General features: G+C 43.1%; 1 protein-coding gene across 3 annotated transcripts in view; it reads right to left on the minus strand.

Annotated features, from left to right (window-relative positions):
• Positions 1–21,540, minus strand: part of PRKCA (protein kinase C alpha) — a 119,297-nt gene that overhangs the window by 13,829 nt on the left and 83,928 nt on the right. Inside the window, exons 6-12 of one of the 3 annotated variants that reach the window (XM_085077339.1) lie at positions 19,424–19,580; positions 19,199–19,333; positions 18,358–18,454; positions 6,603–6,626; positions 3,045–3,188; positions 2,135–2,308; positions 1,108–1,199 (exon numbers count right to left, since the gene is read on the minus strand). In XM_085077339.1, the coding sequence (XP_084933465.1) occupies positions 1,108–1,199; positions 2,135–2,308; positions 3,045–3,188; positions 6,603–6,626; positions 18,358–18,454; positions 19,199–19,333; positions 19,424–19,580 (823 nt within the window). Of the gene's footprint in view, positions 1–1,107; positions 1,200–2,134; positions 2,309–3,044; positions 3,189–6,602; positions 6,627–12,607; positions 12,638–18,357; positions 18,455–19,198; positions 19,334–19,423; positions 19,581–21,540 lie in introns of all 3 variants that reach the window. The other 2 variants (XM_085077338.1, XM_085077340.1) reach the window with 2 other exon arrangements.

Here is a 21,540-nt window from a genome sequence, read left to right on the forward strand (position 1 = left end):
GAAAATGATTACCATATAAAATCTAATTGCTGAATGCAGTGAAGAGGTACAGAATGCTGGTGCCTGTTTGAAGTTGGTTGCTGTGGAACTGCAAATTCCACGGCAGAGGATTATTTAAAGATGAGATTAATTTTTAGGCTCAGCACAAGGGAGAAGAGCAGCAGAGCTCTGCAGCACTCAGTCAGAGGTGTTTGGAACACTTGTGGGGAAGATGCAGCACAGATTTTGTCAGTTTTGTCAGATTTTGTTGGCAAGTTGCATTAGCTGGGAGTCAAGGAGGAGCTGACACATCTCAGTTTTGTTCAGTGAGTTGTTAAAATGTTTGTCTGCATCTGAAATGCTTCTGTTTAGAAAGCCTCCAGTTTAAAACAAGCCCTGACTGCTTAAATCAACATGAGAAATTATTATAACACGATGCTTCAGACAGTTGGTCACCCTTGATTTGAAAGTTTCATTAGGAAATGATTTATGAAACTCTAGTAAGTGGTGATGAGGTGTTGTAAGGATGACTAAAATGCTGCTGGATGGATCTGTTTGCTCTTCAATATGCTGCAGATCATTTTCAGTTGCTCACTGATGTGCCAGATGTACAATTACCTGAAAAGAATTGTGGACATAAACAACTCCTAATCCTTTATTAACTCCTCACAAATAGAACACAGAAATTCTTACAAGCTATACATTGAATTTATCTTGTATAAACTGTAATTTACATTGCAATGCTGAGTCTATTTGCACTGCCTTTCTCTATAGCACTGATTCAGACTGAAGTGCTCTACTCACCTTTTTTTTAATATTTGCTTTTAGGAACAACACCAGAACACCAGGTAACATCTTTAATTTCCTGCTGCCCTGCTTACATTCTTGTCACTTCTCAAGTAGCTTCTCCTGCCTTTGTTTGAGCTGCATTTTTGCATAAAGCCCACACACCTCTGGGCTATGTGTGCAAACAACATTTTTAACACAAAGTTCACATTTTGGGCTTTAAAACCAACAAAGACCAGCCTGGGCTTCACCCTGAGACTGGGAAGAAGAAGAAACCCAATTCCCTTACAGTGTAAAATCAAGATGATGATGTGATTTAAACCCATGGATATGAACACTCACACTGCTTGTGGCTCCTTGAATTTTCCCACTTGCTGGATGTGGTACATGAGGTCCCCACCATTCACATACTCCATCACAAAATACAGACGGTCCTGGCAGGAAGTATTAAAGAGGCACAGAAATACATTAGAGAGAATATTAGATATTCATCGATCAGCCAAAAAAAAAAGTCACTAGCATGTTATTAAAAAGCTTTTAGGATTATTAGGATTGGCAAAAATATTATAGATCAGGCAATGGAAGTGGAATGTTTTGTACAACCTTCAGGAGTAAATGATTGATGAGATCTGTGTAGATATGCCAATTTTAGTGCCATGCTTTTACAGATTATTTGTCTCCAATGGTTCCAAGAATTATACAAATACAACTCTGTCTGAAAAATCTGTCTCTAAAAATAAATGGGGGAAAAAAATCAATCAGAGATGGTCCAAAATTCCTGCTTTGAGGGCATTTCTAATCCTTCCTGCTAGGTTTTCCTCTGGAAGATGGTGTGGAGGTTGGCACAGTGACACCACATCCCTCCTGGAATGTCACTGGGACACATTCTGCAGTGAGATGGGCAAATATCCACTGCAGAGATTTATAAGGAAGGAAGAGCAAAACCCCTCAGTGTCACCCAGAAGTGACAGAAAACTCAATTAAATCCACCCACACTGATTCATGACTAATAACCCCTCCATATAATAACAGCCATTAAGATTTTCAAGCACTATCCTCAGATCCTTAAAACTATTTGGGAACCTTTGGGAATCTGGGCTTGAGGCTCTGGCTTAGCAAAGCACAAACAATTACACTTAGGAATGGCTGGAAGAAAAAAGAAAAATTGCTGGGAGAAAATAGAAAAATACAGTTTTTCTATCTGAGATCCAAGGGGTAATTAATTACAGGTGGTATTTCTTCACCATTTCCTGCATGCAGAGGCTACAATACACAGGTTGGAGGATAATAAATACAACTGGAGTGCTAAAATCCATAAGCAGGCAGGCTGGGAAACAGCAGGGTGGCAAGAGAGGCAGAGCTGCCTTACCACAGTCTGGAAGCAGGAGTGCAGCTGGGTGAGGAAGGGAGGTTTGTCCTGCAGGGCCAGCACTCGTTTCTCCACCATGGTGCACTCAACATCATCATCCTGGATCACCACGTCCTTCTTGAGGATTTTGATTGCATAGAGCTCCTCTGTGCCCTTCCTGTCTGCCAGCATCACCTGCAGGAAGGGAAACAGCATGGAAATCCCTCAGGATGAGGAGGGAAGGTTGTCTGGAGATTCAGAGAGATGGCAATCCAGCTCTTCCCTCGACTGGCAAAGACAAATTTGATCCAAACTCCACACTGATGATAATTTTCCTATCATGTCACACAGTCTGGACCCAAACCTGCTGGGCTCCTTGCTGAAGGGTGGATCAAATGTTAAGTCCCAGGAGACTTCTTCAGAAAAGGGCACTTTGTCACATGAGTTTTGTTCAAACAGACAGAAAAACAGCAGTCTGTTCTCTCAGCTAATGGATATCAAACATATATATATATATAGACTATTCCTGTTTTTCCCCCAATATTCAGCCTTACCAAGGTTGGTGACTTCCAGAACTGGCAGAGTGACCTAGGCAGTAAAGCCAGAAAAGCAGACTTAACCTCCTTGAAGCTGCCAAGAAGTGAGGATCTAAAAGTCAGCAACAAGTTCCCATCTTGCCCAAACACCAGTCTGAGTTTTTAAATTTATTTTTACTTTTTCAAGAAAACAGCCAATCAGGACTGAAGCCTGCTAGTCCTTAGTCTCCTGCTCCCTGTTAAGAAATCCTTCCTCAAAAATGCATTCTTTTGACTCTGGATTTTCCTTCTTAGAGAACTGTTTGTTCATTCTCCCTCAAGGAAGAAAACAAAATAAGAAAAAGGAAAATATGAGAATGTGAGTGGCTTAATGACGAAGAATTCAGAATTCCTACCTTCCCAAAGCTGCCCTTCCCAAGAACCATGAGGAAGTTGAAGTCTGTCAGCTTCACCCTGTCCAGATTGTTGGATGGCACACTTGAGTTCTTGTCTTCTGTTGAAGTAATGACTTTGTTACCAGCTGGCCCCAGTTTGGCTTTCTGGAGAACACAACACACAATAACACAGAACAGCACCGTGAGGACAAACCCAGGGCTGGCAGAAGGGGTGGCTGGGTGCAGGTTAGAGCTGGGAATGCCCAGGCTGAGGTGGCATTGCCAGGGGAAAGGCTGCATCACCAAAAGTGCACAGACACACCTCCAGGGCTCATTCCAGCAGCACTTCTGATTACTGAGGGAATTAAAGTGGAAACTGTGCTCTTGTATAACCACATAAAGCAGATATGCTTATCTGGTTAAAAGAGCAAAACCAAAGCAAAGCCCAAAACCAAAATAATAATAAAAAAAAATTCAAAAATCATTTACTTTCATGCCAAAAACCGCTTATGTGGTGCTTTTGTTCTGAAATTTAAAAAGGAGGCTATCCAAAAATACCATGTAATGTACATTGGGTATTTTAGGACATCAAATACCTCTTGAAAACATTCTCTTTTCAAATGGAATCCTTCAAGTCACTGCATAACAGGAGTTAAGAAAACCCAGACATGCATTAAGAAAAACAACCTGCATTAAACCAGGAGAATTAATGCAGGTGAACATGGCCACTTGCAAACCAGCAGCACAATCAACTCTGATTTCAATCGAGGGTTGATGTGGAAAAGGGAGCAAAGGCAATATTGCATCTGCCTGGGCAGAGCCTGCTGCACAGGAGCTGCAAGTCAGCATCTGCCATCAGACACCAGCATTGCTCAGGGCAGCTGCACCTCAAATCCCACTGTTAATGCAAGAGAAGAAAGTCAGACTCACCAAAAGATAGTGCAGGCTACAAGATAATATCCTTTTTTAATTTTTCCCCCCTCAAAATAATCCCACATACCAGCAGAAGCAAAGCCAATAAGGTTTAATAATTCTTTGGGATAGAAATGCTTTCCCCATCTGTCTGGTTAATAACCTCTGATATGGTTCATTTACTTTGTGCCACTGAGGCATGTTTGACAATTCAGGATAACTACTCTCTGCTCCACAAAAGGACAATATTTGTGTATTTTCACTGTTTTACAGATAAAGAAAATGACAGAAATGGAGGTTTATTCAAAGTTACACAATATATCCCATTAAAAGCCAGGCCTGGCACACACCTTTGGCATGGGAAACTGGAAGTTACAAACTTTCCCTGCCCCAGAGGAGTTTAAAACCCTAAAATTGAGAGGCACTCGATTACTCCATCCACTCTTGCAGGCAGTAATGTCAGATCATCATCTGATAAAATAACCACATGTCAGATGTAAATCACATTCAGCTCTGATGATTCTTCCTGCAACGCTGCAAGTGCAGAAAACCTTCTGCCCTTCCACAGGGACATGAAATTTGGAAGTTTAGATCTCTTTATTAAATAACTTGTCATACAGCTTAGAATGTGGAATTTCTTCCCCAGCAATGCTATTGTTTGCATGAAAGTAATGCAAATTCTTGGAGATGCTGCTCGGGATCAGGAGCTGAGCAAACATCTGGGCAGAGCCAGTCCTGGATGTCACCCTGAATCCCTGAGTGTGCCAGGGATGCTCCTGGGGCAGCTCTGGGACAAACCTGTGCTGCAGCTCTGGCAGCACAAAGCTCCTTCTGGGGCTGCAAAAGATTGAGCCATAAGCAAAACAAGGGAAAAAAAATCAGAAAAATCCCAATATCCGTTATTTGTACGAGATAAAGACGTGGCTGGAAGGAGCAGCTCTGCTGGCCATGCCTTTGTGAAGCTCCACGATGGGATCCCAGATAAAGATCTTGCTTTTCTGAGGCACAAAGCAATTTAAATATCCACCTTTTCACCGAGTAATGGAGATCCACATCAGGCATTGACTGAAAGCACCAGCTTTATTTCCTACACCTTAAACCCACTGGGCAGCTTGTTGCCAGCTTGTTCGAAAAACGCAGAATTTGAAACAAAAATCAGATTTTGTTCAAAGGCCATCAGTTTTTGGGGTACAAACCTGCCAGGCAGGCGGGCAGTGCTCTCTGCAGGGCTGCAGTCCTAGGCTCTGGGGTTTCCAGAGCTTTTTCCCTAAAAAAGCACGGCAGGTTCCCCAGCAGGATGCTGTGCCTGCTGCTGGCTCCAGAGCTGGAGGGAGCACAGGTGGGATGGGATTGTCAGGAGCTGAAGGAAAGGTCTTAAAATAGTATTTGAGAAGCCAGCCAAGCCTCCCTGCATCCTCTGAGCACTGAGATTCAATGAGCAGCAGCCATGCTCCTCTCACTCCATTTTTCATCTTTTTTAAATCAGATGTCGCTCTCAGTTTGACAATCTCTTTTCCCAGATGGCAGATTGTTAAGGAGAACATGAGGTTCCTCCTGACCCAGGGAGGAGGTGAGCAGGAGTTATGGACTCTGCTGGGCTGTAAGCTGGCTGTCCCACAGCAGGGTGACAATCTGGGTGTCCCACAGCAGGGTGACAATCCTGGCTGTCCCACAGCAGGGTGACAATCCTGGCTGTCCCACAGCAGGGTGATGATCTGGGTGTGCCACAGCAGGGTGACAATCTGGGTGTCCCACAGCAGGGTGACAATCCTGGCTGTCCCACAGCAGGGTGACAATCCTGGCTGTCCCACAGCAGGGTGATGATCTGGGTGTGCCACAGCAGGGTGACAATCTGGGTGTCCCACAGCAGGGTGACAATCCTGGCTGTCCCCTGGCTGAGCTGCCCTGGGAGGTGAAGAGAGAAACCTGCAAAGCAGGGCCAGGGAAGCCATGGGATGCTGAGAACAGCCAGACTGACTCCAAGGAAGCCCAGAGGCCCAAAGTGGCAGGAATTAATAAAATTATCAAAACCCTATCAAAGGCCCTTATTTCCCAGCACCTGGGCCAGCCAGCATCCATTCAGGAGTGTGCAAAACACCTTCTCCAAGTCTGGCATGTGAATTCCTTACACTGCTTTTGGCTTGAGGTCCCAGTGGAAACAGAGTGGGAATTTCAAGACATTTCACTGAACTCTGTCATGAGTTTTATATCTGAAACACCTTGGCTATCACAGAGCAAATGCCATGCAGCCAATTTCCTCTTCCAGATTGCCAGAGCAAAACCAATTTTGCAGCTACGGAAGGGACATAAACTTGAGTAATTCCTAAAAGCTTATTGGAGAAGATTGATATTTTGCCTTTCCTACCATGACTAAAATTGAAAATCGCAGAATCCAGTTTGAACCCTTCTTTATTTTTTATGGATATTGAAACTTGCTGAAGTCGAGGATGGCATTCCAGGCCCTGGATTAATTTTCAATCTACATTCCAACTCCTTGGCTTATTATCTTGGATAAAACCACAGTATGGTTACAACGAAGCCAGCTTGCAGCAAACCAACCAGGAAAACAACGTTAAAGGTAAATTAGTCTGCACTGGTAGCAGGAAAGTTAATCTAGAGAGAAAACAAGACATGCACATCATCTTACTTCCTCTGGTTTGGACGCACCTGATCTCGGCCAGTTCTTTTACCCTGAAACCACAGGGGAGACACATTTATACATTCAGCCCAAACTCACTGCTCCATGGAGTGTCAGAGAAATCAGTGTGCTACTCTGGAGAGGCTCCAGGCATTTGGCAGATATCTCAGGTTTCCCAGTAAAATGCTTTGGATTTATTTTTAATCTAAGAGTAACAATTGTACTTTTAATTAAATAGGAAAAAAGTTATCCAAAACCTAATGAGGAGTGTGATGCAAAGAAGAAACAGAAGTGATTTAGGGAATAGTGATTCTTTATGGCAATTGCAGTAATTCTCGTTGATTCTTTTCAAAACTTTCTGACTTTTCCCTGTGAACACAATCGAATAGGACAAAACAATAAATCTGAACGTTGGTAATCCTGCCCTCTGTGTATATCTATACTAGAGAATCTTAAGAATTACAGAGCAAAAGGAGTGAATTTGTCATTTTTCACATTAGCCAATAAATAAATAAAATCTGTGAGGAACAAAAAAGATATACAAAATTCCCTTTCTTCCTCCCAGTCCCTTTAGGGCAATGAGTTTCCTTACAAGACGTCAGTGCTTTACCACCTTGCATTGTTCACCTCCACTGCTTCTCCTCTGCTGCTCTGCCACACTCAGCTGGGGAGGTTGGCTTTGTTCCCAGGTGGAAAATGAACACCAGGATGCAAACCTGCAGCCCTCTGAGCCCTCAGCACAGCCTGAGGAGGGACAAACCCATGGGGAGCCATCCCAGGCAGCAGTGCTGCTGTCAGCTCCTGGAGGATGTGCTGCTCCTCGGTTGTCAGGGAAACTCACTCCAGAGAGCTCCCAGCGCCAGCAGGAGCAGCCCTGGCACCACATGGCCAGGAGGAGAAGTGATAAATGAGAAAATGGTTAACCACAGTGCTGAATTCCCAGAGCACGAGGAGGTGCTGGAGAGGCACAGCCCATCGGTTATTTGCTGCTCACACCAACACCTGACAGCAGAACCCAGAGAGGTGAATCTCCTGGCAGATGGATCTCCTGGGTTCTCCCAGCTCTGCCCCACAGGATCCCAGCATTCCCTCCTCATCTGAGCAGCAGCTTCACCAACACCCACAGCTCTGCCTGGCAGTGCCTGGGAGCAGGGAATGGAGGGAAGGAGAGCTCAGCACTGTGTGATCTCTGCTGCAAACCACCACAGCTCTGCAGCCCGAGGAGTGAGAGCACAGGGCTGATCTCAGAGTCTCAGAATCACAGAATCACAGGACAGGTTGGGTTGGAAGGACCTGAAAATCACCTCATTCCACCTCTGCCATGGCAGAGACACTTCCACCATCCCAGGCTGCTCCAAGCCCAATGTCCAGCCTGGCCTTGGACACTCCAGGGATCCAGGGGCAGCACAGCCTCTCTGGGCAGCCTGTCTCAGCTGCCAAGAGCTGAGATTTGTGGAGCAGGAATGTCTCCTTGCCATGAGTTAATCCCTCTAAAAATTGTAACAAGATCCCTGCTTCTCACACCACAAAAAGTTCCCAGCAGTTCTTTGCTCTCCAATGTCCCTGTGGGATGCAATCAGCCTTCTCACTGCCACACCTCGAGCCAAGGCTTCTGCCCCAAACCCTTCAATTCACCCAGAGCCACTGCAGGTAACTCTCTGCACATCACTTACAGAAATGGCAAAATGGATGGTGAGAAGCAAGGAAGGAGCAGCCTGAGCAGGAACATTCCAGTTTCACCATTCCAGCCAGGAGGCTGCAGGTGTGAAACCAATGCTCAGCTCTGCCTGGCCCCAGCTGGACCCTCAACAAGCATCAGAGCAGCTCAGATCTCAGCCAGACCATAGAAGATGTCACTGAAAGAACCAACAGAGCTCACACTAAGGATGGAAAAACAGAAATAATAATAGTTTATCCAAGTCTCAGGGAAGGAGCCATTCAGGTTTCCAGTCAGGTGCACTCAGTGGGGACTTTGATCAATGTGTTGAGCCACTAGCAAGCCTTTAATAGAGCAAATAAATCCAATAAATTTCGAGTCAAAATCTGGAGGAAAACCCCTCCCATTCAGTGAGATGTTCTCTGTCATTGTGGCAGCTTGTTTCTTACACTATTGCATTTCCAATTCCATGTAATTATAGATGCTATGATAGACTATCAATTTCCTACTTTCTACAACTTAATTACCAGGATGCTGAGAATTTGAAATGAGAAAAGTCCATTTCTAAGCCCCATTTAATCTCCATGCCATAACCCAAGGCCAGCCTGTAATTCATCAGCAGTTTTGTTGGAAAGCAGGGAGAACCAGGAACACCATCAGGGATTCAGGAGGTTCACCCATGGATTCCACTCATTCCTTGGAGAATTTGCACTTTAGCAACACTTCTCTGCAGCAAGGGGAACTGAAGAAATGTAAATAACCCAAAAGATGTTCATCAACATCTCAGATTAATTTTCATGATGGCAGTGTCACTGTGGTGAGCTGTGATGCAATTAGTAAAAAATGCAATATATAAAAGTGAAAATGCCTTTTTGCTTCAATGGTTAAAATAGTTCTTGGAAAAAGAGCTGGGAGGAGATTCCTGTAATTCGCATTTCTAGCAAAAATTCATGAAGGCAAATGGGATGTTTAATAAAGATATAAATGAGGAGGGTGATAAAAATCTACCTGGGAGTTAAATATGGACTATTTGATGTCTTTAGCTTACTTCTCCCCTCATTTCCTCTCCTCCTCCTCTTAAACTTGTGGCATTTTTACCCTGTGAGTGACTAACAGTGAATTTATTTAAAGGATTTGCCTGAAACAAATATTTGTGCCACACATGAGAAGGACTGAAAATGCCTTTTGCAGAAAGCATTTCCAAGGACATGAGGAACTCCTGGAGCCACCAGGGTTGGGCTGAGCAATGCCAAGGGAGCAGAGCAGTACTGCTTTTACACCTGCAATTATTAAATATTCTGATCAGAGGGAAAATTATCATCAGTGCCAGTTAAAACAACTTGAATAAAGGGTTGTGAAAAATGTTACACTGAATTTTACTGAACTAATGGTTTAAATTAACAGGTTTCTATCTTTTGAAATATATATATACAATGTGAGTGATTTCCTCCTTTCCAGGCCTTTTGCTGGAGCTCAGCTCTGGGAGTTTTCCCTGTGCTTTGCTGACCTCTTGTGGTTTCTCACTCTGAGGAGAAATTATTTTCTCAAGCTCAACTTTACTTAAAATACGGAAAAGAGAGAATCTGAAAGGACAAGGCAACAGTTTAATACATCATGGAGCACCTTTTTTGTGGGGTTTATAACAACATTCCCCATATAATTATTTTTTTAAAGCTTTTTTCGGTGTTGCTGGGTAGAAGTTAGAGCTGTATGAAGAACCTGATTTCTAAGCATTCCCAGGCACAGGGTGAAGGTAACCATAACCACATCCTCTAGGAAATGCTGTGTGAGGCCAAATAGTGTGACAGACCCTGGAAAAGGGATGGATCTGTCCCGAGGCAGCAGTTCCAGAGGATATCAGGACAAGGAAATCTGTGTGAGCTGAGAAATCCAGAGAGGGAAGGTTTTCCAGCTCCCTGTTTGGCTCTGTCAACATGTTTAATCTGTTTAATAATCCTGCAGCCACCTGAGCCCACTTTGTTTGCTGCCTCTATTGCCAACCACTCTCTCCCTGCAACAGAGCAGTGCCTAACGAGATGAAATGTAATTAAAGAGGCTGCCTAGGAATAATAGTCAAGAATTCTTGCAGAAGCATCCTGTGGTAGTGGTAATAAAAATCCCCAAAAGCAAACAGGATGCTACAACAGCGAATATCTAAGTGTTAAAAGAATTGCTTTTATATATGCTCCTTCATTGTTTAATTATGCAAATCACTCCTAGTTTTTAATAATAAAAAAACCTGGAGTGTGGAATTTGCTTTTAAGCATAAAACTCATTTCAATAAGGAGGGAAAAAAAAATCTGTTCTAAAATAATTTTTAAGGACTTCAGTTCTCCCTGATCTCAGAGCAAATCCCTGCAATCAAACACCCTGAGCTGTGCAAAAAATGCAGAGCAGGACTGATTTGACATCCTTGGGATTCTGTATCCAAATCTCAGTGTGCCTTTGGGATGATTTATCTCTCTCACACACAGGTGAAGGTTTCCTGCACGATGCTGAGGAATAATCCATTTAAACACACCCTTGGCAGTGGGACAGAAGCAGGACAGATGTGTGGCCATGCTGAGGGTCTGATTATTCCATAAAAAAGTATTCCCAACATCTCCCATTTGCCAGGAGGTGATAGAGGAATTCTTGTCCATTTTACTGCTTTCTGGCTCAGAGCTGCTGTGTTTCCAGGAATGCAGCCTTTCCTCCTTCCCCTGCTCCTGCTGCCTCTTGGAGTCCAATTGTGTGAATTTGGGCAAGAAACCTCCCCAGCAGCCCCAGGAAGGGATTGCCCAGGTTGTTCCCAAAGATGCAGGGATCACCTGGACCCTGAGCTCAGTGTCACTGCAGCAGCCAGGGAAGGGGATTTGGAGGGAGTTAGTGAGAACAGATCCAGTGAGAGCAGAGAACAAACAAGGAAGCACATTTTCCATGAAAACCCCTGAATTCCACAGTCTCCCCACAGGAACAGAGCAGCAGCTTTCCCTGTTCATATGGAATTCATGTTTGTGATCCTCCAGGGCTAAACATGAATTTTGTGGGAATTCTCTTCAGCCCTTGTTGGGTTCACTCCTATGGTGGAAACATGAATTAATCAAGGACTTTGTCAGTTTATACCAGTGCTCTTCAAGGCCTGGGTTTTACAATGAAATGACAAAATTTCCTATTCATCCCAGATGCATTTTTTTCAGGGTGACTTTTGTTCTGGTTTAAAAATGCATTTAAAGAGAGAAACTTCCAACTTCCCAGCATGAAACAAGTTTCACCAATGAAACCACCATGTGATTTTATTTTTGAATAAGAAGAGGTGTAAGGGATTGAGGAAGGGCAGTTCTCTTCTGTACTGGCTTTTCTGAGACAAAGAAGCAAAGTTCAGAAGAAGTGTTATTGATTGCATGACAAAAGATTACTGCATTTGGAAATATTTAGCAATGACAAATGGTCCTATTCTATGATTTGTCAGGTTCAGTGTTAGAACATTTGTTAAAATCATGCATTAATAATATAAATAGCTCTTTAAAAATAACATTGTTTTTTAAATCAAGTATTTAAAGCTTTGAGTGATACTGTAAAGTGCTCCAGGTCAACCTCAGTTGTAAAAATACTCTTTGAAGATGACAATGGCTTCAATAATCTTAGATTCTTAGAACAATTTGCAACACAGGAGCTTCAAGTTTTAATTTAAATTGTGACCAATGTATGAAAGTGTGGTTTGTGCCAGTGGCCTTTGCCCTAATAAAGCAAGATAATTTGTTAGAGAGACATGCAAATAGAAACAAAACACATGTATGTTCTCAGTGCTGAGATGTAACTTCGATGGCAGGAATTCAGAGATGTGGGGAGTGAAAGGAGCAAAATGAGAAATCAACAGGTGAGTTGGTATTTCAGGTTTCAGAGCACCTGGGCAGTATCTCTTACAATGCAGCATTCTGCAAAGAGCATTCAGCAACAGATGTGCTAAATCACAAAACATGCATGCTCTAGGATGTGAATTATCTATTGAAATATACAGTGACCACGAGCATTATCTGATCTGTGAAACTTAATTCAAGTTCCATGAATGTCTTTCAAGTTAAAGATGCACCTTTTTCCATTTTCCATGAGGAGGTGGCTTCCATTTAACTAATTCCTCCAAAAAGAAAAGCACACTGCATCTGCTCAGGTTTGATCACTCTTTTTTTTGTCGTAAAATTCTAATCTGGGGAGCACTTTGTAACAAATTATGGAAGTGTACTTCAATTTTTTTTTTTTTTTTGTCAATTAGAAAAGCTTGAAGTGGGGAAAAAACAAGTGCATCCTTAAAAGATGGCGAGAATGAAATTAAACTTAATAAACTTCAAATGCTGGCAAAGAGGGGTGTGTGAAGAGAAAGGTGTAGGAGAAAACTACCTTGAAGAAGTGGATATTTACATGACAGTCCTGGAAGAGACAGGAAAGGGAGAAACACTGCGAGGTTAGTAAGGCTGGCCCAGCACAGCAACCCCAGTTAGAGCAGAAAGAAACAATCCAGACACAGCAGTGCAATACAGACATGGAGAAAGCTGTTCAGCACAGAGAAAAACCACGAGGAGGAAATCTGTTAATTCCCTGAGCAGCGAGGATGGGACAGAGGGGACAGAGGGGACAGAGGGGACAGAGGGGACAGTGCCTGTCCTGCTCCCTGTGACACCTCAGCCTCTGAGCACAGCCTGGGCACACCTGGGGCACACCTGGGCACAGCTGGCTGCAGAGAGCTCCAGCTGTGCACAGCTGGACAGCAGGGCTCTGTGCCATCCCCACCAAATGGCCTCACAGAGAGGAGACAGCACAAAACTGACTCTGGAAATTTTAATTTTTGGTCTTGTTTTGCAGCCCACATTTCACCTTTATCTAAGGGGTTAGGGAATCCCTGCTGCCAACGTGATTTTTATGCTCCTCACCTGAAATCACAGCACACTGAGAAAAGCCCCACAGAAACCAGCAGCTGACACGAACTGAAACCAGAGATTTATGGCATCTAGTTAAGAAATTTCAAGTTCTCCAGTTGGAGCTGTGGTGAGTGGATGGGAAACCTCCAGACAACTGCATATGGGAATTCCCCCTGCCAAGCTATAGTACAGAACAGATGGAGTCATCTAACAGCATCTCTATAATGCTGCAAACCATTCTCTAATGATTAAATGTGCACAATTTAAAAATAGGAATGAGTGCCATGGCCAAAAAAAGCAGCTCTTCTTTTTATATCTCTATATGCATAATGAGTGTGGATTGATGTGCCAGTGATATTTTGGCTGGTCATGATTTCAGTGTGGCTCAGTGTCTGTTTCCTGAAAAGCAAATTTCATCTTGTCATTTACAATTTGAAGTGTCAGCAACGTTGCTTCTCTTTTCCATGTCCTCTTTGCTTGACCTGCCTGAAGCTTCAAAGTGATAATGCATATTGGTTAGAGACAGATATAGAAGAGATCATATCTTTTATTTATTTAAAAAAAAAGAAGAGTGAAGTAACTGCAGTATAACAGCTCTGGGGCAAAACATCACCATCCTTCAAAGATGGAAAAGTAATGTTTCCTTTGCAGCCCTTATAGCACTTTACAGGGGCCTGGAGAGCTTAACTCACAAATTAACAAAATCACAAATTCCTCTACAGTTACACCTTCAGGAGAAGCCTGATGGTGCAAATCCACGTGAGCTCTGTGGGCACAAACCCTCAGGCTGTAAATCTGGGGTTGCACAGGATGAACACACAGGTTGGGCACCCAAAGTGCTCCCTGCATCCTCAGGGGCAGAAATACCACTCAGACCCTGCTCACTGGAGAGGTTCCAGGGATTTGTAACCCAGCCTGGTGAACAAGCTCCACATCCTGCCTGGCCTTATCTTTAAAATGATAAGGCATTTCAGAAGACATTTTCTCCAGGATCGCAATAACAGCTCTGTTTAGAAGCACTGAGATGTCCCCAGAATGTCCCCAGAATGTTCCCAGACTGTCCCCAGACTGTCCCCACTGACTGAACACTTGCAGTTCTCAGGCACAACTCCCCCTGCTCTCCTCCCTGCTCCACCTCCCCACATTCTGGGCCAAGAAGGGACACAGGAGCAGCTCCTGCCCACCTCCAGCTGCAATCCCATGGCTCCAAGCAGCTGGGATCTCTCACACAAGCAGGCAGGGATGAGGATGGGGATGTTTGTCCCTCCCAGGCTCAGGGACAGTCCCCGTGCTGGGACAGCACTTGGAGCTCTCAGAAATTCAGGGAAGGGTTTTGTTCCTGTGAACTCCATCCAGGGAGATCCACTAAAGGAAACAATTAGAGCAAAAGAACATATCTGAGGAGTGAAGAGTGTGCAGCAGGAGGAGCATTGTGAGGCTTCCCAGAGAGGCTCTGAAATGAGGATTTTACCAGCAGAACTCACTCCCTCCGTTGCTCAGATCCCTCACTTGCAGGGCTGTGGTGACTCAAGCTGCTCCCAGCACCCAGAGCACCTCGAGCTCAGGAAATGTGGCCATGGTGACGATTATGGCTTCTCTGTTCTTTGTTTAATTAAAAAATTCTTTATAGGAACCATAACAGCTGCTTTATTTTTAATAACGTTTCCCAGTGCTGGTGATGTGGAAAGAAGGAGATCATAGAACAACTCACCAGCCTACTTTTAAACCACTATTATTCTATTGTTATTCTAAGGTGATATTTAAGTATCAAGAAGTGCTTTACTAAGCAGGAAAAGTAAAAAGGGCTTGAGCAAACTGAAATAATTTCCTTCAGTTGAAGTTCAAGAATTTGCAGATTTCTTTCCCCCAAATTCAGGAAAAAAGGAATGATGCCCTAAATGGCAAAGGCATCTTGCTGCTCAAATCACAACCAGGCAGAAAAAAATACCAGAAAGTTGCATTATTTCAATATTTTGCTTTTTCCTTTGACTAGCAAAGTGCCGTCAGAAGAAAATAGGTACATAACAAAGGGTAGATGCTGCAGTTAGGAGATTTGCTGGTTTGGGTCCATGGAGGCACCTGGGACTGTTGGGAGTTCCCATGGCAACCTCAGCATGGCCAATTATGGAGCAGCCACAATTACCCTGAATTTGCCTGCTGAGGAGGGAGTTTCGTTCTGAGATGGTTACAAATAGTGCCATTCCTGAGAGAAAATTCACAACTAAAGGTTAAAACCAACGGAAAAATAGTGACAGATTTTATCCTGCCTCCACTTCCTCCAGGAGTGTATTTTTATCTCGAAATATTAATAATGATGTATCATGTATAAATCACTGAGGACAGATTTGATCACACTGCTAAATGAGCAGATAATAGATTTGTGAGTTTTAGTCAGAGGTGAGATCCAGAAAAAATACTTACAATGAATTGAATTTGTTCTATAGAAAATACTGCATTGCACCTCTGCCTTATAACCTGAAAATAATCTTATTATTTCTTAGTCCTAAACAATGAAATCCCAATCCTAAAGTTTCTCTTCTCTTGTGTAGCTTAGGTTTGTATACAGCCCTTTATTCTGAAGGCCACCATTATTCATTTTAAGTATTTGATATTTGTAATGCAATATTTTCGTGGAAAATGCTGTAATTTTGCACTCACAGTTAAATCAGTGTAGCTTGGCTGCCAATCACATGGTCATTTATCAAAACCCAGAGCCAGCAGCACAAGTGCAGCCTGGACTGGGAAACCCTCTGCAGTTACTCCTTCTACAAACTGATAAATGAGAAGGTGGCCCAGAGTGACCCTTGCTCTAGCTGTAGTTTTAATCTTCCTGACAAATTCCCTCCCCTAGGAAAGTGACAGTCAAGACCTGCAATCTTCTTCCTGTGAGGCTCCAAGGCTGGTTTTAGAGCAGAGGAAATATTTATTTAGCTGATGTCACTAAATCACAAATAGCAGCCTTTTTCTCAGTGCTGTCTACTTGTTCCTTCTTGCAGGGCACCGAAAATAAAACGCCTGTGCAAGCCAGGATAGGAATGATAACAGAAATAAAGGAGGAGAGGATCAGAGTCAGCAGCACTTCTGTGCCATACCAGAATAGCTAATAAGCTAAATACCACCAGTCAGACATCTGCGCTGGCAATTTTTAGAAGCCATGGCAGTGATGCTCCTTGGAACCAGGGAGGAATATTCCATGGAGATTGCAGCTTCCTCTGCTCCTCCTTGGGATGGGAAACTTGGAACAGAAAAAGAGGATGAACCCAAAGCCTTCAGCCTTGTGACACCACTGTCCCTGTTAAATTCCAGGGTTTGTTCAGCTACCAATACTCTCATTTATCATCCTAAGTTTTAAAACTGCTCATTGACCAGCTTGGGAAATCACATTCCTGGAGACACCATGTGCCTCCTGAAGGCCAATTCACTTCCCCTGATTAATTCAGCCACTGAAAAATCACCAGCCAGGCCACCCAGAGCAGGGAGAGCCTCAAATCCAGTGCTGAGGCTGAACTAATTAGACTCTGAGACACACTAATTATTTCAGGGGCAGAGCTGCCCCTTGCTGAAGCTGCACCCTCTGGGCCCAAGTCCAGCAGCTTTACACAAATCCTCTCAGGATTTCTACTGCACTTCATTGCAGGACATGGATAAACCCTGACTGTTCCTCCTGCAATCAAAGTATTTACAGCAGGATTAAGAATCAACCTCAGAGATTGTAAATTCAATATGCAAACACACTGCAGGTATTACAAGTGTCAGAAATGTCTGACATTTTTAAGTGGACAGTTTTAGTGACTTGTCTTTGTGCTGTCCCTGACCTGAGAAAAAACAGGTAAATTTTTATATCTGTATCACCACCATTCAAATATCCACCCAATTCCAGGCTCTGCACAATGCACAGAAACATGGACAGAATTCCATTTGGAGCTATTCTTTCCAGGGAGGAGGAAAAGAAACACAATCTCAAACAGCAAATGACCCAGTGCAGCAAAACGGAATCACACTGGTCAGATCATGATTGTAGGGAAAGGAAAATGGAATGGAGGTTCAAATACTTGTCAAATGTAGAACAAAAATCAGAGTTCATGCTGCAGCCATGGGACCTGATCTGAATGTACCCAGGAGAAACTGGTGCACCTTTTCTCTTTCCTCCTTGCAAGCAGAACACGCTCTGTTTTTCCTCACTTTCGTGGTTAACCCACTTTCATAACAACAATGGAGAATTCTGCCTGGTGGTGAACATCAAGAATTGCCATTTCAGGCTGGAAGGAAGCAGGCAGGGCTGTTTCTGCACAACAGGTACATTTGCCATGGTTTGGACAAACAGCTTGGCTGAGGCTGCAGATGTCCTAGCAGGGAAAAGAGAAAGCAGCAGTGCAGGTTGGAGATTTGCTGCTCCTGGCTGAGTGTGCAGCTGGAGAGGAGAGGAGAGGAGAGGAGAGGAGAGGAGAGGAGAGGAGAGGAGAGGAGAGGAGAGGAGAGGAGAGGAGCCAGCAAACCCTCCCAGCCCAGGGCATACCTGTGCTGCTCTGGGCTCATTGGCCAGCAAATGTTTTGTTGTCATTCTGGCTGAGGTTGGCAGAAGAGGCCAAGTCTGATCATTAACAAAAACCTCCTTTGTGTGGCACATGAGACCATTGTAGCTCCAAGCTCTCCAGCTGGCACCACAGAAGGCAACAAACTGCAGAAAGCATCACTTTCCTCCAGATTTTCTTTTTTGTACCTAACCAGCAATACCTCTGATCAAAAACCTCTTCCCCACTCTACAGAGATCAGAATTTCACATCAAAACCTTCTGCAAAGACTTGAAAGCTCCAAATGATGAACACAGAAAGTATTTTCTTTAAACACCCCAACTTACAGTGTGAAACATTCAAAGCATTCAAACGCTGTTGTTTCTGAGAATTTCATTTGTCAAATAACACAGATATCAGTAATAATGGCTGGCAGATTTGCAGCAATTGTTAAGAGACATTGAAGTTACAACACACCCTTGACATACCAGATTTTAAAATACCAACTCCTAAGTGTCACAGCAGAGAAGCTGAACTGTCAGGGAAATGATGCCATTTAAATTAAACCATTTGGTCCAATCTTCAGGAGAACCAAAGACACACAGTGCTGTCACAGGAACAGAAATAGGAGCACTCTAACATATGGATCTTTTAACAGAATCTTTTTTTCCTGGTATTAAAGTGAAAAATAAATGCAACACAGTTTGTGTTTAATCCTCACCTCAAACTTCTGCCGGAGCTCTGCATTTCCATCCTCATCAGCATCTGGAATTGGAACGTTGTAATATTCACCCTCCTCTTGATTCAGCAGCTTGTACCTGGGGGAGATTTGAGGAAAAACTGGTGACTTCAGATGCTAAAAAATCAGTGACTTTACAGCTTTTTCTGATAGATTTCAAACCTGGTTTGACTGTATGTGGTTTGTATCAATGTCTCAGGAGTGTAAAGAGCTGATCTGAAAGACCTAAAGCAAGCTCAGAAATTGGATCTATTTTACCCAAAATCAGATCTTTAATCCCAAACTATTGCCAAGGCAGTTTAATGGACAAGGAGGATTTTCCCACTCATCTGGGGTTTGATGGGAAACATCAGCCCTGAGGAGGAGCTTTGTCTCCAGAGCTTCCATGGCCCTAAAACCTTTGGAGAGATGTCCTTTCTGAGGAGATGTGAGGAGTTCTACCTCTCCTGGTGGGTAATTTGATGAAATCATCTCCCATGTGCTCTGAATTTGCAGAGCTATATATAACATGATACACTTAGTATTGAGCACATCGTATTTGAGATAAAAATAAAGTTTGTATCACAAGACTGTGTACACAGAATTGAGTTTGCAGCAGCTCCTGGCTCAGCAGAAGTTTCAGGAACACCACGAATGAAAAGCAGTTGTTTTACTATCCTCCTTTGACAGATGCAGCCTGTGTTTGCTAGGTTTAGTTGCACTTTCAGTGAATTTATAGCCTGAAACACAGTGAAAAGCTCAAAAAAAATGTAGATCATATTGAAAAAAGGACAGGTTTAAAACTCTTGGAGATTCATTCTCTCCTCCTTTCAGAAACTCTTACCATCCACTGGCTGGCATTTTCATGAGCTCTGACACCCCAAAGGAGAGAGATCCCATGAAGTCATTCCTGGTTGTTCGATCCCAATCCCAAACCTCCACGGACAGCCGGCGATCCTTGTCTGTAGGTTTCAATTTGCTGAAAAGGAGACAAAGGAGGAGTTTTCAGTGCTGAAGTGAACAGTTCAGTGCATGCAGAGCCCTCATGGAACCAGGGTGTCCAACTCACAATGTGAATGACTCATTCCAGTCGGGGTTCAGGGTGGAACGGATGGTTTTGGTTTTCTGTTTGCTCTCATTCTTCGGATCTGGGATGAGCTTGAGCTTGACATAAGGATCTGAAAGTCCATTTGGATCCATGGGAATGAGGTTTTTTGCTTCTCTCACTGTCAACAGAAAACACAGCTCATTTGTGCAGCATTACACATCACTGGTAAGAGAGAAATAACATGTCAGGCCAGAGCTATTCAAACACACTGACAAATAAATAAGACGTGAAACCCACTTGTCAACTTGGCATGGGAGAAACTCCTTGCTGAAAAGTCAGGTTGCACTGAGTGATATTTATCAGAACAGCAGGGAGCAGTGACAGGAGACAGGAGGCAGTGATTCACAGGAGCTCAGCTCTCCCTGCAAGGCAATGATTAAACACCCAAACCCAGCACTGTGATTCCTCCAAGCAGCTCCCAGTTCTTGGTGCTTTTGTTCCCTCAGCAGCCTCAGGTTATAAAACCACAGGATTGGGAGCCAAACAGGGTGAGAGCAGCAGGCAGATCCCAGTGGGTCCCAGAGCCACCAGAGAGATTATTATTGTTATTATTATTATTATTATTATTATTATTATTGTTATTATTGACAGTGCTCTCAGCTACTGCTTGTGTTCAGAAGGGCTTTTTAAAAATTTATCTACCTAACTGAAGAAACCTGAAAGGGAATTTAGGAAAGATCAACCTCTAAGTCACTTAGTATTTCTTGATGGAAAGTGTTTCCCACAGAAATTTGGACTTTGGAGCTGCTTAAAAGTCAGTTAGACCTAATGCAAAAAAAACCCCAAACCAAACAAAAAAAAAAAAAAAAGTTGTCACGATCTTCAGCAACAAACAGTCACTGTTTGCTCAAGGCATTGTTCTCCTTTTCCCCCAGATTTAAATGGCATTTTCATACTACAAACCAAAATTATAGACCTTCCCAGGGTTTTAATCTGTTGTTTCCCAGCACGGAGGTTAAAAGGCATCCAAACAGCAGAGATATTATTTTATATATAGAATAAGAAGAGTGCAGGAATGTGAGCTACTGATTTGGAAGACACTGCTTTATTTGTCAGGATGATTCTCATGCAGAACAGATACTCTGCTGTAAATTAATTAATGAAATTAGATCATGGCTGGAAACGAATCACATTAACTTGACCCAAGAGTTGATACTGATTAAGTTTCTTAAATTTCTCTTTTAAAAAGGAGAGACAGAAAATGCTTATGGGCTAAAATTCTAGACTAAAGTGTAATTCTATTCACTCTGTGTATTCCTCAAAGAGTTCTATCAGAAAAAAACCACTGTGCTTTAAAAGAACAGAACAGAAACATGCATTTTCCTGCAGACCATTTCATTTGTAATTTTCCACAATCCACCCTGAAAGCTGACAGGGCTTTGCAGCTCCAGAAAAGAATACCTTTTAGGGCAGAGAAATTATCTCCACTTGTATTAACTCTGAGTTTGCCCTCTGAGGGTCTTCACACCCAGTGGTGAACTGGAAAAACATTTCCTTTCAACCCATGAACAAAACCCACCCAGTTTTTAAAAATTACCACACTGAAAATAATCTTCAAGTGCTTCTAAGGAATAACATTGAGATTAAATAGCTTATTTTAGCTAAGTATTTACAATCCCAAAGGGACTATGAACCATAAAGTGAGTGAAGGATGAAGTGACAGCTTTCAGTGCAAGCTGCTTTCTCTCATCCTATATTTGGGGTTTTTATGGCTTTTTTAGTTTTGTTTTTTTTTTCATGCATGGTTCCTGTGACTACACTGCCAGCTTTGGCTCAGGAGCTATTTCTTCAAAATCCACTTTTTGATTTTTATTTCCGCACTGCACTTTGCCATGAGTGAGGAGCAGAACTCTCCCCGTGTTCTACAGCTTCCTAAAAATACACTCTAGTAAGGTTTTCACTAAAATTCTCTGAACAAAATTGCTTATTTTTACCCTCTTCATGTTGAGTTTTTATGTTTAAATGTTACCTGCAGAGGCTCAGTGTGAACCAGGCAGGATTTTGAGTGGATGTGGAGTTTCTGCCATGGAGAAATCCCTGGAAAAAGCCATTTCTGCCAGCCTTGAGCAGCACTGACA

This window comes from Lichenostomus cassidix, chromosome 18 (genome assembly GCF_008360975.1).
Source record: "Lichenostomus cassidix isolate B80296 chromosome 18, HeHo_3.0, whole genome shotgun sequence".
NCBI lineage: Eukaryota > Metazoa > Chordata > Aves > Passeriformes > Meliphagidae > Lichenostomus > Lichenostomus cassidix.